Source organism: Serpula lacrymans, assembly GCF_000218685.1.
Source record: "Serpula lacrymans var. lacrymans S7.9 unplaced genomic scaffold SERLAscaffold_2, whole genome shotgun sequence".
NCBI lineage: Eukaryota > Fungi > Basidiomycota > Agaricomycetes > Boletales > Serpulaceae > Serpula > Serpula lacrymans.
This window is the reverse complement of record NW_006763291.1, coordinates 2,913,650-2,927,672: the sequence shown is the minus strand read 5'-3', so window position 1 is coordinate 2,927,672 and position 14,023 is coordinate 2,913,650. Positions and strand designations below refer to the sequence as shown.

Genomic DNA, 14,023 nt, shown 5'->3' with positions numbered 1-14,023 from the left:
TGCTGTTTGACCCTTCAGTTGGCCATGTGTCTTGAGAATACGTCTGTAAATTATAAATTACTACGGCCCCATAATATTTCCACGTAAGCTCTAAATCCTGGATCTACAAGCAGTGAATCATTTTAGCCAACCAATTCTCTATTTATCTATGTTACAGTTCGTCTCTCGGACGTGCTTCTTCACTGTTGTCTCCCACAGACTCCGCAGCCTGAGGTGTCGCACCAACATTGGCGAGGACATTGGTGTCTGCGGTAGCAGCGCTCGCCCTGATCTTGCCCTCTTCCGCAAGCTTTCGAGCAAACCGAGCAATCTCAGCATCGTACTCTTCCCATTCGGGTATCTGGCGTGCTCGAGCCAACTTTGGCTCTTTCTATTGAACGGTTAGTGTTAGTATGTATCGCAGGAGTGAATATCGTAGCTGGCGGCTTACTGTGAGGGGGTTTTGACACAAGTCGATCGTCTTTGCGCGATGGAGACGGTCTTTGCTACCTGTGAGCGGAGAAAATGTCAGACGCCAGTTAAAATTGAGCACATATTTCTGAAACTTACACCATGTTTCACACTGTCGAGTGATGGAGTCTTTCAGTCACAACCTTACACATCTAATCACATTTTTACTTACCCAGAGCCAATCTTCGTGGAGCGAGAACTAAACGAATTGCCTGTTAGCATATCAGTACCAACGAGTGTCGCAGAATACACTTACTATCGGAACTTGCTGCTGTATGTTATTGGGTAGATCTGAAATTGCATCGGTCACCGCCCTACTATACAACAAATAATCCGACATACCTTGATCAAGATTGGCAAGCGAGTTGGGATCGGCGGAAAGCGCTTGGTATTGTCCACGGAGAATGTCCTGCCAACCATTCGTGTTAGCAAACAATCAAGGATGTTTCGTGGCACAAACTAGCTCTTACCCCAGCTGCAATCTGCGAAAGTTGGTCAGTCAGAGATTTGATATTTACAATGGTGTGATCTACTTACTTGACGGAACCGCACGAGATCGACAACATAGAGGGCACTAAAGAAGTTCTTAAGTTATGTGACTAGCGGTATTGGATCTAACACACCTGATATGATATGGGCGTCCACGTAGGAAATCAGCCCAATATCCCGTCTTCCAGAAGCGGAAGCCTTCCATGTCGTAGTTGTCATCTCCCATCGGCGTGTAACCGTATGGCGCTCCGTGCAAGTCAAGGTCAACGAGCTCTTGCAGATCTGCTCGGACGATCTGATCGGCATCCACGAAGATGACTTTTTTGAGGTCCATAGGGAAAAGAACGTCTAAGAAGAGGATTTTGTATGCCCAGATAATCCGCTGTTTTTCTTTCTGAGCTCGCAGCCAGGAGGGCCACTTGTAGGTGACTAGTTCATACTGGAAGTTGTAAGCTTCGGCCAAGTGAGGAATGAATTCCTGCGTAAACAGTGTTAGTGGCACGCTTATTCCTCGTTTCGCAAGCTACTTACCAGGAACGATGGAGACAAGAAGTTCTCGATAAACCAGAATTTGACAGTCTTGTTCGTATTCCGCAAGACACTGAGGATCATGATGGACACGAAACGCTGAACAAAATATATCAGCATATTTGTCACCCGACGTAAAAATGTGAAAGTCTGTACCTCGTACAGCAATCCAGAAGCGACAGTGAAGATGTTGATATCAGCTTGTCCATCGCCTTGCGCCTGGAGACTCTTTTCGCCTTTGTGCGAGAACAAAGAAGTCATTCTATTGCGGGCACATAATGAGCGACAGCAGCTAACATCGCAAAGAAAAAACGAGCATACCTGGATACAATATCCTCAATAACCCCGTGGGTCTCTTCCTCCTTATAGCTTAGCTCATCCAATACATCGACCATCTCCATCCCAGGCTTTCTCACCAGCCTCGGGTACAGCGTAAGACCCTCAAAGCTCATCACAGTCACCTCACTCCCTACCTCCTCGACACGCGGACTCTCCCACCCCTCGTTCCCCACGCTCTCCATCTCAAACACATCTCTCCCTCTGCCCTCCCGGATCGAGAGCTCGTACACGCCAGGCTTGGCTTTGAACTGGAGATACCCGAGATTCGCAACGACCTGTGTGTCGTCTACGGGTGTGCCGTCGGGTGTGGAGAGCTGGAGTTGGAGTCCGCGGGGAGGCGAGTTGAGTAACGTCTCGCGTGCGTGGCCTTCAACGACGAGGTAGTCGAGTGCGAAGACGGCTTCGAGGCCCGTGACACGGTCCTGGGGCGACAAGCTGCCAAGTTGGATGTTGTCGAGGTCATACAACGCTTCGCGGGGTCGGACAAGCCATGACGAAGGAACGTCCATGCCGAGGGTATAGATCGGTTCGATAGGAAGCCCATTAAAAACGACTTTCGCTGGAACCTCTAGTCTGCACGACACACATGTTAACCTCACAGTTAATAAAACCGAGACAGTGTTTTCTTACCCGTTCTCGTCATACGTTAGTCTAGGCGCCAAGTTATACCGATAAAAGCGTTTGAGGGGTATCTATTTCCGAGATGAGTACGACCTCCAGACTTCTGAGGCGTCAACACACGCACCTCTGAATGCTGAGATGGGTTCAGGTACAACTCGAGGTACACACCCGGGAACTCCACGAGCCACTATATTCCCCAAAGAAAGCCCATCAGACCCGTGCCCTCACGAAACATCGTCTGGCGAAAGACCTCACCTCAAGCAAGCTAGTCCACTTCTGCGCAGTTTCACTCAAAGGATCAACGACAGCTGCAACATGATACAGCGCATCATCCGCATTCCCAATCTCAAACGACCTACGAACGATAAATCAGCCACGACGTCGTCACCTAACGCCCAAAAAAAGTCCACGATGAACGGTACATACGTATAATTCCCATCCAACAGCTTATACTTCCGCGAACGTGGTTTTGGAGCTGTGTCGAACAAGCCGGCCTCGCTGGGATCGGGTAGCTGAATGGCGGAGATGAGAGACGAACTCGTAGACACGAGGTGTGCATAGGAGGATCTACAGCCAGAATAATTCAATTGTCAGTGATAATACCACAACGCGAAAAAGAATTTCATACGAATCGAGATCGTCCGCCTTCTCGCCCAAAACATCTTCCAGCGCAACCACAACCGAACCTACTCGTTTCCGCATCTCATACGTCTCCAACATCTCAAAGTCTTCAACCATGAACTCGGAAGCGTCAAATGGCCCAACGAGCTACACCGAAGGGACTTCTCAGTTTCCACTCAAGATGAGGACTATGATAATGCTTCAAAAACGTACCCGACCGTTGACGAGAATTGCCTGTTCGCCGGGGAGAAGGCGGAGCTCCCTAGCCAGCGCCTTACAAGACCCAACGTATCCTGCGTACGCATCCTCAGCCACCACCACCTCACCCCCATCGACTCCATATTCACGTAGCAGGTCTGCTTTCAACGCCACCTGCGCAGACTCGTCTGGTGTGGAGACCGACCCCGCCTCATCGAGACCTAGAGCGCGTTTGAGACGGGCAGGGGATATCGTGGCCAGTACGTCCTTTGAGATGAGCTGTGACAAGAGCGACGACACTGAGTGCGAATGGGTGGACGGAGCTGGGTTGTGAACAAAAGTCACTCGAGAGCTCGGTCCTGATCCCTGCTCACATTCACGATTAACACCATTTTAAGTGTGCTACCAGGAAACCCAAAAGAAACGACGTACGATAAAATCGAGCGCTTCTTTCACGAGCGCAAGCCCAGACTCGGAGTCGAAATCAGCAATAACGTACATACTAATCGGCAAGTAATCGTCGTCCTCTATTAACAGAACGAAGTCAGCACAACCAAACCATTTTTACCCCGACATCATGTGCAAAGAAAACGGAAACTCACGAGGGGTCACAAACCCTCCTTTACCCACCACCTTCGGGAGTTCAGGCAAACTGAACATACGCAGAGGGCGTGCGCTGGAGCCAGCAGGTTGTACGCCACCGCTTGCAGGACTCGAAATCAAGGGGTAGATATGTGCGTTCCGCCTTGCAGGTGTCCAAGGCAGGTCGTAGAAGAATGTCGAAATGGTGGGGACATAGCTGTCTGTTAAAATACTTGTGTAGACCTGAATGAAGAATGTATAGATGGGAGGGGGAGGAGAGAGGTGAGTAGGTTTTCGTCAGCGTATGAAAGTGAGACAACTCACCAGTTCTTGGAGGTACTGTAGTTGCTGCGTTACTTCCACTTGTAAATCCCGCAGAAACGCCTATGATTAACCCACACAAAAATCTACCAGTCAGCTACTCATCATAAAACTCTTTGCCCCGCCATTGTAGGCCACAACACAAGAGGGCAGAAGAGAAAAGAAAGAAAGGCACACTCACGTCACTCATACCAATATACCTCCCATTCACGAACGCATGGCCCGACGCATCCGTGATACCAACCCTGCGCGCATACAGCCGAGCTTTATGAAGCGTGTCCACATTCCCCCCGTCCTTCTCAGCTTCGTCGCCAACCGAAGCGACAACGCGTCCCTCAACGACACTATCAAAGTCGTCCGGCATCCCAAAGTCGGCCCAGGCCATGCGTACGAGGGGCCAGGAGAGGGTGGGCGTTTGGACGTGGGCTGCTGATACCTAAGTGGAAGGATTAGGTTAGAGCGGTTAGAGATGGAAACTTGAGAATAAGATGGGACATGACGCACCCGCTTCAAAAATCCAATGATGACATCCCGTCCATACTTCTCCGACACAAAATAAAACAGCCTCGCCATTTTCGTACCTACGAAGTTCACAACAATCAGAATCACAACGACGAATCCACGTCTTATAAGTATCAACTCACCATCCACACCTTCCCCCTCCTTCCACTCAACAAACGGCACAATCCCCCACCTCACCGCCCACCCCCTCGCCACGATCCCTTCCAAAGACATTGCGAGGAAGGAAAGAGTGCGGGGTTGGGCGAGGTCGAGTACGAGAATGGCGTTGAAGAGGTTGAAGCGCGTCATGGGGAGTTGGCCTGGGTAGAGGGGGCGGAGGAGCTGTGTGGAGGGCATGGTTAGTATAAAATGGGAACAAGGAGGGAAAGACACGTACGACACTGAGAGAGCTGCTATACCGCGCATACCTACGTCAAACCCACAACAACAGAATTTTTAATCAGTACGCCGCACAAAAAAAAACCAGCTCTCTCTCTCTATGTATACAAGAAAAATCCTCACCTCGCATCCGCCCCCAAATCATTCCACCACACCACAACCCCCCCTCCCTCCGTCCTATCACTAGCATCCACAAGTCCCTCCGTCGCCTCAGTAGGCACGAGCGCATCAGGAAACTTGGGGCGGTGGACGCCACCGTCCTTGTTCGACTTTTTCGAGGTGGACTTGGCGACGTCATCGTGGGAGGAGTGAACGGGTGATGAGGCTTTTGAGGCATCTTCGGGTCGGGGGTCGAGTTTAGAGTGTTTGGCGTTCCATCTGCCGCTCCTCGACCCGCCTTTCTCCTCCTCCCTCTCCTCCTCTACCTCGCTCCCTTTTTTCACCCCCTTGCCTCTCCTGGTGATATCTTTATCCGCATAATCGCCATCAGCACCAGTTCGCGAATGTGCATCATGCACAACGACCTCGACGGCTTCTCTCGTAGACATGCCCAACTGCATCAGCGCGCGGACGAGCGATCGTTCTTTTCGAAGCGTGCGGATGAGGCTGTTTTGTTCGGTGAGCGAGGGGTTTCATGTTGAGAGGTGAAGCAAGATGAAGACGGAAGGAAAATGGGAGGGAAGGAAGAGCGAATAGAATATTTGATTAGCACCGCAAAAACAACTCAAAGGGAACAACTCACCCAAACACCCCAACCTCACCCTCTCCCAGCACCCTTCCATTCACCCAGAAGAGCGACGTTCCGGGGGCGACCTTTTCCCAATTGGAGCGGACGGAATCAAATAGGGGGGAGAGGACGCCGGTGGGTTGATGGCCAGCCCAAGCATCGTGTTCTTCGTTCTTCTCGGTGCCCTTGTCCGAGGGCAAGGAGTACGACGAATCGAGACCATCCAGGAGGTCTTTACGTGCGAGTTTGGTAGCGTAGAGTGGGAAGGAGTGGGTGAGCTGGCGGAGGAGGGTGAGGGGCGAGAGGGACGCGGTGACAGAGTTTTCGTGGCTCTTGTCGTCTTCGCGCTTTGAGGGCGAGGAGTATGAATATATGAGCTGTGTCGCTCTCAGCCCGAGGTCTGTGTAGGCGGGGTGAAGATGAACACGGATGAGTTGTGAGAGACGAGAGTAGAGAACGTACCAGCGATCTCGTCTTCCGATAAAGCAGCATCTTTGGTCCCGCCTTCAATATGCAGCTCTGTCGACGCATTGAGAGATGGTAAAGAGTCAAAGAGGGCAAGGAGGGCGTCTTGGTCCTGTTCCCGTGCGTGGGCAGTTGAGTCAGGGGAAGCTGGTGGATGGGAGAGGGAGTAGCACAGTCAGTAGAAAGTATAGAGTGAACAAATGCGACTGGGATACTCACCTTGCCCAGTACTAGCACTCCTCCCGCGATCGTCGAGCGCGAGGTAGTCCATCTTCTTGAGGTCGAGAGAAACGCCATACCCGCTGAGGCTGGCGCCCAAGGCATCCTTGTCGTGTGCTCGCGTGCTTTGTGGATCGGGCGAGACTGCCCAGCGTAGGACGTACTCGATGCCTGCGCTTTGGGTGAGGTCGACGAGTGCGTGGTGGAGAGCGGGGAAGTTGGGGGCTGTGAGGGAGGCGTAGAAGATGGCGGTTGGTTTTTGGGAGTGTGGAGAGGGGTAGACGTGATCGAATGGGAGAGAGCGAGGCTGTGGTTTATGCTCGAATGAGATGGACGATACGGCGCGTTTGAGACCGTCGACGGTGCAGACTACGTGGCCGTACCAGTCAACCCATGCAGCACAGGTCTCTCCACTTGCATCTTCGACAGCTTGTTCGTGCGTGCGCGCAAGGAAGTGCTGCTCGAATGCGGCGATGCGTGGGCTGGCGGCGTGCAGAACAAGAAGGGCGTCTACGGATGCGCGTGCTGGGCCATCGAGGAGCGGAGAAGCGAGGTCGAGGACGTGCGCGTGGACGGTCTTGGGCGATGCATTTGGGTCTGGTGGGTTCGTAGAAAGCAGGGAAAGGAGAGGAAAGAATGCAGAGGGGTCTTCAATAGATATCGTTTCACTATTTAAGATGTCAGCAAATGACAAAAGCTACGAAGGAGAACATACATGGTTTCGAGGAGCGGACCAGGAGAAAGCCATGGCGTACGGAGCTGGACTGAAACGGGGGGAGAGGCGTTGGCGAATGGGAAAAGAGCGAGTGCGAGTGCAAGGAAGTAGTGCATCTGCACGTGATGCTCTCGCTGCAATGTCTTCGTCGTCGTCACTCACAGCGAACTCGAATGAAACAAGGACGTAGTGCTCACGTGACGACACGTGACGCTTGCCACGTGGTCACCTCATGTACCTAGGCTTGATCCAAGCTTGACCCCACCACCAAACAACGCCATCCCATTCAATCTTTCGGGTTCGTATCGACGCTAATGTGCTTCTTATCGGCTCTGGCTGTCGTTATTCAATTGGCTCACACTTCTACCTCAACCTTTGAAGATCGCACCCCGCTTAGACCGTCCCATCGACGCTAGCACAACATCAAACGGCGTCAGAAGTGCAAATTTCCTGACAGTACTAGTGAACACGATGGAGGATCATTCTATAACTTTACCTCACGATGCTTGCAAGACGCTGTGTAAAAGGGCGAGGTATATGTGGTGGAGGTGTGATAACGACTTGCTGAAAAGTGAGCTGAAGGGGATGAAGGAAGGTCAGCTCACTATACCTCAACTCACATCTCTCATCTAGCACTCATACACACCTCCCGTGTCCGATACGCCATTCACACCCAAATCTTAATAACCCAACTCACACCCCTCTCAGACCAATGAAGTTCCTCCATTTCGCCTTCGCCCAAGCTGCCTTACTGCTCGCGATGTCTTCTCAAACTGTCGCGCAGCTGGGCTCAAGGGAATGCCACTGCGGCACTAGCGTGAATATGCCGCTGACTGAACAATGCTGTCGCAAATCGTCGGGGCAGATGCATGGTACCGAGTGCACAGCGCTCTCATTGTCCAATAATACGATTCCCCATTTCGTAGTTTGTTGTTTTCTCGAAGGCAGTGGCAACAAAGATGTCGTTCCCGCGACTTGTGATGAGGTCAAAGAAGGCGATAGTACTGACGTGGATGAAGGACTATGAGAGAGTGCTGGAGACTGGGAGTTGGTTAACAGTTAATTAGCGCATCACTTATCAATAGCGATAGAGAGATGCTGTCTATTCCGTCAGGCGTGTTCAATCATCTGTTGTCGTTAGTGGCTAGAGTCTTAAGTGTGCCGGAATCGCTGACTCGGAAGAGATGCCGGATCAGGCAAGTGTAGTTTTGGTAGAGATTTGGTACAGGGTCTTCCAGGAAGATAGTACGAATGCTAGCAGTCTCCCCACCACGGCCAAAGAAGACCAATTTCCATGTATGTTCAGATGAACGTCATGAGCTGCAAGCAAAGATGCAGCAAGGCAAGAGCCGGATAGCCTACACACACAGCGAAAAAACTGAGATAATGAACCATGAGAATGTCCCGAAAACTCGGTCATTTCCGGCACGTTCCAATCAGACCTTGCCCGGATGTTCGATTCTGGAGATCTACAGTGCAGCATTTGAGCCAGTCAGAATACTTGCACATTCCAGGCCCGACTCCCTTCCAATATTAATTCAATAAGCTACACTTTCTATCTGAGATACTTGTATAGATATTTATGTGAATAAATTATAATCATCATTCGGAAACTACATGCTTAATTCAAGAACCTAGGTTGGCACCATGGAATCAGGTTTCCAGGCATTGGAGCCAGCACCAAATATTGTAAATCTAAGAGACTCGATCATCAGTGAATATCTAAGCGGTTATCAGTATGCTCCTCCTCCTCCTCATCTGTGCCATTTTCATTGGGGTGAAATAAGATACTCACGAGGGATGAAGACTCTGATTTGAGGTATGTTCTATGGATGACAACGGTTCTCCATTACTACGACCATAGCATAACTCACCATACTTCCACCTAAAAAAGATCAGAGTTCGATAACCGGTGTTTCGAATAACATCCCACAGAAAGGTGAGAGTGTAGTGCCCAAACCGTGCTTATTGACAATATGTTTCATGATTTACTTGCCATAGTACCAAGACCATACCTTGTGTCTTTATGTATGATACTAGACTGAACTCTGAGCCATAATGCACGGTGTCTCTTCTACACTTATCCTGTGAAGGTCAGTCCCCTCGTACAATCAGGTGAAATAAAATTGATAGACACTTGCCGTTCATGACATAACTAAGCCCTGGAGTTACAGGCTAACACACTAATCTCTCTATAAATCTGTGGACACCAGTGAAAAGTTTAGATATTTCCTTTCAGCAGAGAAACAACATCTTCAACCGCTCCCCATGAGCTCTGATAACCAGCGGCCCTTAAGAGGACGAATCTTAGCATCAAAAAATCACGCGCAAACGAATAAATCATAGTTGCACTTACCCGAAGCCGTATGCATGCACAACTACCAATTCGTCCTTCGCTTCTGTTTGGGCATTACCCCCACTCTCAGCTCGCTTCCGCAAGCCATCACCCAAAGGTAACTTGACTCGTCCGACCTCCACCCTCGGGCCACCCTCTCTGGCAGGCCTCAGGCCGACATTATGTTTAAGAACTTCTGTCCCCTTGTCAAGTAGGCATGGTGCAAGCGATGCACATCGCATAAAGATACTCCGCGCCGTGTCCATGTTCAAAGATGTATCCCAGTTTCTGACTTGGAATGTACCTCCTATCAGTGCTGTGCCCTCCGCGTCGCCAGCACCTGGGCGGGGGATGATATAGGTCGCTTCCCCACCTTCGTCCGAGTATTCGTCTAGTGGTTTGATAAATGGTATCAGTGAGACCGATGACAGCCCCCTGATCAAAATTTAGGATGCTTACCTCCTTCCAATGCTAAAAACTCTTGTAGACTAGGACATCGTACTAGGATTGTTTGGCCGCGTATAGGGTACAGCGCCGTGTCCTCGATTCCAAGGATTGATCTAGACCCTTTCAGCACAGTCCAAAGAAATCGCGATCGTCAGCTTGCTTCATTGTGCATTTCATATACATTCTCACCTAGGGCAGTAGCGTTCACCAATATTCCATTTTCTTTAGCAAGATACGAAAGCTCGTCTAAGCTCCTTACTGTTTTGCGCACAAAGTTGACTCCATGGTTTACGAGATTGGCTGTGAGCCAGGGAAGATAGAAGACGGGGCTGACTGAGATGGTGCTGAATGATAAGCCGGATTTATAGCCTTCAGGGATTTCTGAAGGCTCCATAATGCGGAACTAATATCAACGATTAGATGATATGATGCCAAGAATACAAAATGCGTTGGTGGAGCTTACATTTCGTACCAGGTCTTTCCACCACACGTTAGAATAGTCTGTGGCATGATAGCCATACTTCCTTGAGGGTAATTCCTAGTTTTACAATGAAATTTGAATCATGAGACCTCAATATAGTACTCGATGGGCTTACCTTCACGAGTCCACTAGGTATCATATCCCAGAACTTATTGCTACAAGCCCAACGTGTCAGCTAAATGATCGTAGATAAGATGAGCTGTACGGTTCTCACAAAGTGGTTGTCTCCCATCTCTTTATCCGTTCGTCCTCGCCACCCATCGGCATCGGCGACCAATTGGCACCCTAGAATAAGGTGTCAACGCCAGTCAGAACCTTGAGCGAACCACCACGCACCGCCCAAGGACTCGACCAAGCCTGAGAATCCATATCCTCCGGTAGATCTCTTGCCACTACCGTTATCTTGAATAGAGACGAGAGTACTGGATCTGTAGATACACGATAAGCGGTGGTGAGGCCAATTACACCAGCACCGAGGACGATGAGGGGGCGTTGGGTTGTAGACATGGTCGTTGATAAGGTTGCTGTTCTAATGGAACAACACGATCTGAAAGATGCACATAGATAAGAACGGTATCCGTTGGAGTGTGGGATTGGTTCTGAGTCATTGTCAATGAGAAACTCGAGTCTGTGCCAGTCGCGCCTGTTATAGTCGGAGTACTCCGAGTGTAAACATGATGTCGACATGTCGACAGCCAATACCACTACAATCTTCTGGCCCATCGACGTCCACCAAGCAGGATTCATCTACGGATGGACGACTCCAGCATTATGTATCGCAGGCGTTATACAATCAGACCAGGTAGGTCTCTTTGGTCCAACGCTTGGATGTCATACTGAAAGCTGTCGCTACGATCTTTTGCTAGGAGTCCGAGGCCATGTCCAAGCTCGACTCGATTCAAGATACGACACGCTGGAAACCCTTGATAGAACGATGGGGTGGTAGGCCGTTCGTGCTTGGTCGGTGTTCGTTTGCAGAGAGGGTTGTTACACGACATTCATCACCCGGAACTCTTCCTCATCCCATCCTCGAAATACGCAGTGAATTTCCAAAGAGTCTAGTTCTGTATGTCCAAATCCTATAAATTAATATTCCCAAAAATAATTCTTAAATTTGATGTCCTAATGCTGTATATGTAGAACGAATCTGTCACAGCTTCAATTTATCTACTATCATCGCCACGACGCGACATCCATGCGTCTATACGCCTCGGAGTTCCCAAGATCGCTCTTTGCACTTCAAGGAAGGTCTTCCAGTACCGACTCCCACAAGGGACATTACACCAACGTCAAAGAAAATGCGGACACCACACAGGTGTCTTCCTCTAAGCTGTACACGTATTTTCTCCTCAATCAGGCGCGTTTATTTCCTCATCCCCTTTCACTGCTGGCAGATAATAATCAAAGAGTTTTTTCATAGTGGAACTCGGCCAAGTCACTGCAGCACTCGATGGACGATGTCCACTCTCGAAATCCTCACCGCCATCCCTCTTCAAAGTATAGCACCGCATGGACCAAGCGCCCCAGACGTTTCATCTCCACCGTCTCCAGTTATATTCGAGGCCGTCTCAATGTTATATCGAGTGCTTCACTTCCCTCATACAGGAATTTGAGTTTCACAGGTAAGGTTTACTCAACGTTCATCGGGTCATTCTCCTCCAATCCCACACTGCTTATACTGAGTCTCACAGCTCAACAGCTAGACGTTCGGGCCGGCACGATATCCTCTCTCTTTTCCCTCTCGCAAACCCTGCATGAACAAAGCAGTGCAGTCACACCGTCTTCGTCGTTCCTCTATATCAAGTATGTCCTTCTCGCTTCATGCATTTGTTTGGATAAAATAACTAAATACTTGTTGTCTAGATTTTATAACTCGGTGTGGGTGATCTTGAACGATATTACTGTTGGAATGGCGTTGGGTACATTCTTGTGCAAGAACCGCATGGTCTTGGCTGCTCACCTCACTCATGTCATGGAGGTGGGTTATCGTTCCCAGTCTTTCATCATCATGGCTATCATTGAACTCTTGTACGGTTTCAACCTTGCTGATGCATGTCTTAATAGACATGGTCCGTTCAGTGGCTACAACGAGTTCTCGTCTGGCTCGACAGCTGGCCAGCAGGTCTTAAACTGAATACCGAACTCGGTCGGTTCTATTCACACACGCTCATAGGACTCATAGCAGTATGGAACAGTACGTTCGCTTCATCCATTTCCCCTTCCACTATTATCCTCTTTCCTCAATGACGCTGACTCTGCATACCTCAGCCGCTTTTCAACAAACTGCTCCCCTCCTCCCTGGTACCATCGGCCTTGTGGGGTTGACGAGCTTCCTTGGTGCGACGCTCGCTATTTCCCTCGCATCAGACCTCCTGTGTGTGCTCACCGCTCACATGTACGTGTGCTATCGCCTAGTGGCAGTCGTGTATTACCACCAGCTCCAGCTAGTTGGATCACTATGGAAGTTATTTCGTGGTGCGTTAATGTTTTGCTTACGCATCTTGTTTTATGATAGGAGCATTGTACGAGAGATGCTGATATGGGCTTTTGTGTTTCAAAGGAAAACGGTACAATGCACTTCGTAACAGAACAGATACATGGGACTACGACATCGACCAGCTCTTACTTGGCACCATCCTTTTCACACTCGTCGCGTACCTATCACCAACCATAACACTTTACTATGCACTCTTCGCTCTTGTATGTCCATCCATCCCGTGGCTAGTCACCAACAAATCGCTAACAGACGGATTGGTAGCTCCGTTTATCCATCGTATTTCTCCACGCAATACTACAAACATTACTCGCATTTATAAGTCACTTCCCTCTCTTTGCATTAATGTTAAGGGTTAAAGACCCTTGGCGAGTTCCTGGTGAGTGATAGTTTTGACGCACTGCCTTTATTCTTCTCGCCGTTGCTGCCTTGAAACTTCCCTTTTTGAGGGAAAACGATAGTCGTGTTCTTATGATATATGACTGACTTTGCGCCTTTGCACTCATGATTAACACAGGCGGGATATACCTCAGTCCACAGACCAAGTCCAAGTCTATGCAAAATGTACTCGTGGTCGAGGTGTGTTTCACCCTTTTCCCGCTCTATTTCATGTTTCTGACATGGTTCCCTTTTATTCTCTTTTCCTCAAACTTACAGAACTGCCCTCCGACTCTATCGGCCATCTTTTTTCAATATGGTCAGTCCAGTCATGCATACTCTTTTCGATGCTCGTATAACACACTAGAGGTTGATAACGCGTTTTCATGGCTTTTTATAGCGGAGTTGTGGACATGGCTCGCACGACACTACCACCCGATACAATTACTTCGGTGTATTGTCACGGGAGCATTCTTGACTGTAGTCACAGGGAGCTTTTAGCAACATGGCGGGGTCTGAGGAATAGAGACTTGCGTGATCATCTGAGCCACTGTCAGAGTAAAGTCTGGAAGAGGGCTTTTGAAAAAGTTGTAAAAGACAAGAGGGCTACGCTGTTGTAATCGTAGCGACTTGCGAGACGCTTCGGTCATTCTAGGGCATTGTGAGTGACCACGGACAGCCTGTGCATGGCATGATGGACGAACGATGTGTCC

General features: G+C 49.5%; 4 protein-coding genes across 4 annotated transcripts; 2 read left to right on the top strand and 2 right to left on the bottom strand.

The window, feature by feature from the left end:
• Nucleotides 1-33: 33 nt before the first annotated feature.
• Nucleotides 34-7,291, bottom strand: SERLADRAFT_413180 (glycosyltransferase family 24 protein; the record flags this gene model as incomplete). Its single annotated transcript, XM_007314045.1, has 30 exons — nt 34-370; nt 431-489; nt 550-562; nt 623-649; nt 707-741; nt 793-859; nt 921-932; nt 988-1,024; nt 1,074-1,417; nt 1,471-1,566; nt 1,624-1,729; nt 1,789-2,379; nt 2,437-2,498; nt 2,552-2,614; nt 2,683-2,782; nt 2,854-2,994; nt 3,056-3,195; nt 3,262-3,525; nt 3,679-3,773; nt 3,849-4,071; nt 4,153-4,212; nt 4,331-4,585; nt 4,654-4,730; nt 4,794-4,992; nt 5,048-5,078; nt 5,173-5,655; nt 5,792-6,176; nt 6,239-6,388; nt 6,461-7,128; nt 7,176-7,291. 30 exons carry the CDS (start codon nt 7,289-7,291, stop codon nt 152-154), a joined length of 5,118 nt encoding a protein of 1,705 aa, XP_007314107.1.
• A 414-nt stretch (nt 7,292-7,705) lies between these two features.
• SERLADRAFT_458192 (uncharacterized protein) lies at nt 7,706-8,315 on the top strand (the record flags this gene model as incomplete). The annotated part of the gene is made up of 2 exons (XM_007314044.1): nt 7,706-7,746; nt 7,809-8,315. One exon carries the CDS (start codon nt 7,888-7,890, stop codon nt 8,200-8,202), a length of 315 nt encoding a protein of 104 aa, XP_007314106.1.
• Nucleotides 8,316-9,309: 994 nt separating this feature from the next.
• SERLADRAFT_458189 (uncharacterized protein) lies at nt 9,310-11,053 on the bottom strand (the record flags this gene model as incomplete). Its single annotated transcript, XM_007314043.1, has 8 exons — nt 9,310-9,466; nt 9,532-9,901; nt 9,970-10,077; nt 10,147-10,360; nt 10,421-10,495; nt 10,554-10,593; nt 10,653-10,723; nt 10,775-11,053. The coding sequence occupies 8 exons, from the start codon at nt 10,943-10,945 to the stop codon at nt 9,397-9,399; spliced, it is 1,119 nt and encodes a 372-aa protein (XP_007314105.1).
• Nucleotides 11,054-11,114: 61 nt separating this feature from the next.
• On the top strand, nt 11,115-13,958 carry SERLADRAFT_458188 (uncharacterized protein; the record flags this gene model as incomplete). The annotated part of the gene is made up of 13 exons (XM_007314042.1): nt 11,115-11,240; nt 11,305-11,504; nt 11,579-11,795; nt 11,859-12,060; nt 12,130-12,241; nt 12,302-12,416; nt 12,503-12,632; nt 12,707-12,913; nt 12,999-13,138; nt 13,197-13,311; nt 13,450-13,511; nt 13,590-13,629; nt 13,711-13,958. The coding sequence occupies 13 exons, from the start codon at nt 11,124-11,126 to the stop codon at nt 13,809-13,811; spliced, it is 1,758 nt and encodes a 585-aa protein (XP_007314104.1).
• Nucleotides 13,959-14,023: the final 65 nt, after the last annotated feature.